The sequence below is a fragment of the Echinops telfairi genome, unplaced genomic scaffold, assembly GCF_000313985.2.
Source record: "Echinops telfairi isolate 266 unplaced genomic scaffold, ASM31398v2 ScPeMD7_7416;HRSCAF=8454, whole genome shotgun sequence".
Taxonomy (NCBI): Eukaryota; Metazoa; Chordata; class Mammalia; order Afrosoricida; family Tenrecidae; genus Echinops; species Echinops telfairi.
In genome coordinates, this window is record NW_022111316.1 from 1643632 (window position 1) to 1645697 (window position 2066).

Consider the following 2066-nt stretch of genomic DNA (forward strand, 5'->3'; position numbering starts at 1 on the left):
TCACAGGGCCAATTCCCTCCTGTCCTATAGGGTCATTATGAGATGGCATTACTCCATGACAGTGAGTATGGTTTGTGTTTTTAGCGTACAGCTTCAGTGACACTTTGACATGAAACTTTCTCATTCCTTTTTGCTGAAAGTAACTGTGTCCACTCTGTGGGATGTCCCCTACCCCTTTTGCCCTGCCTCCAACACTTATCAACTTTCTTCAATGATACATCTTTAAACACAACTCTCAACATTTTCATCTTATTACTTATGAATTGTAGGTTTATTCTCTTCAATGAGAGAGAATAGGTTGCATTTATTTCTAGAGCCCTCATGTAGCATAATTTCTTGCAGAGTTCAATAAATATTTGAACTAAAAGGTTAAAATATAACCTTTTAGAAAAAGTTTGCATTCCATTATATTTTAACTAATGCTGATGGCAGGCAATCTTTTTCTACCTTTATACTTCTTCTAGAGCAATGGTTCTCAACCTTCCTAATGCCGTGAACCCTTTAATACAATTTCTCATGTTGTGGTAACACCCAACCATTTTTTTTGCTACTTTATAACTGTAATTTTGCTCCTATTATGAATCGGGTGACCCCTGTGAAAGGGTTGTTCAACCCTCAAAGGGGTCACAGCCCACAGGTTGAGAACCATTGTTCTAGAGATAAATACACATGCGTATGCACGCACACACATAAACAGTCATTTTCTATTTTCCAGCTTCAAAAGGGAGGATTTTAAAGGGGAAATTTAATTAAACTGCAGTCTCAGGCATAGAATTTTACAGTTTCAACTCAATATAGACTCTCCCCATTGTCAAAAAGAAAGATTGGCGTTTAAAAACAGTCCATTAGTATTTATGGAGTACATAAATGAATGGTGAAATAAGCACTTACAGAATAAATATGATTTTCTACCAAAAGCCCAGATATCAAACACCATGTCCTGTTACTAAATAAACTACAGTCAATTTTCTGTGGAACCGAATAACGTAAATAGGAAGCTTGTCTATCAAATTCTACATGATCATTTTTATCTTTACTACTACTCTGTCTTTTTCTCCAAACTTTAGTAGAAAAATCTCAGAAAAGGTCAGGTTTTTTTGCTTGGTGACTTTGAAGATCCCAAGGACCTTGGCTTATTCATCTTGCTTTCTCCTCTACCCAGAACCTTGTACATAGGTGGTGTCGAGAAGTGATCCCCATTTCCTGAGTGGAAACATTGGAATCAATTCCTAGTAGATGTTTCTCCCTATCTCCTGCCCCCTCAGTAGGATATATACTGAGTTGACTCTTACTTACCCCAAGGATTTTCAGTTTCGAAGCAATCAGTTTTGATAAGGGATTTCCAGGCACGTAAGGTGTGGCTGTTAGACCACCTTGCTGCAATTTGGCAATCGGGAGCTCTGGTGGGAACACCAACAGTACAGGGCCGTGTGCAGTGCTTGGATTCATGATGGTGTAGTTGGTGTTTTAAAATGAAAGAAAATTATTTGGTTGGTCTTTCAGCCTAGGTCATGTTCTTCTTCTGTGCCAGGGCTGTCTGGAGCATGGATAGGACTGTGCTTTGTCTTGGAATGATAGAACCATAGAGTCACAGAGTCATGGAATCTCAGGATTTGTCAAGATTCCAAGATGGGTAGAAAGTTAAAGGTCCAGGTATGGGAGGCAAAACCTGACCAGTAGCCCTGGTTCACTCAGAAACTCCTTGTGTTACCTTGGGCAAATCACATGCACCTCTCTTGGTTTTAATTCTTTTCATATACATCATAACCAGGTTGGACTAAGTGATCTCTAACGATATTTTATTTCTAAAATCGATGAGCATTTGTGAACAGTAATTTCAGCTTCTTGTATTCAGACAGGTAGAGAAAAAAACCTGTCTGACCACAGACTTAATTTAACCATTTTTTGAAGTGGACAGAGACTTCTCAGTCTGTTACTTCGTACATGCCACCACCTAAGTTTATTAGCTTTCCAAAAGCCAGACTCATGCCATTGAGTCAGGTCTTGCTCATAGCGAACCTTAAGGACAGGACAGCACTGCCCCTGTGAGTTTCTGAGACTAGAAT

General features: G+C 39.2%; 1 protein-coding gene across 1 annotated transcript in view; it reads right to left on the minus strand.

Moving 5' to 3' along the window:
• Positions 1-1449, minus strand: part of MS4A5 (membrane spanning 4-domains A5) — a 22419-nt gene extending 20970 nt beyond the window's left edge. Inside the window, exon 1 of the mRNA XM_030887514.2 lies at positions 1297-1449. Coding sequence (XP_030743374.1) covers positions 1297-1449 — 153 coding nt within the window. The remainder of the gene's footprint in view (positions 1-1296) is intronic.
• Between the last annotated feature and the right edge of the window lie 617 nt (positions 1450-2066).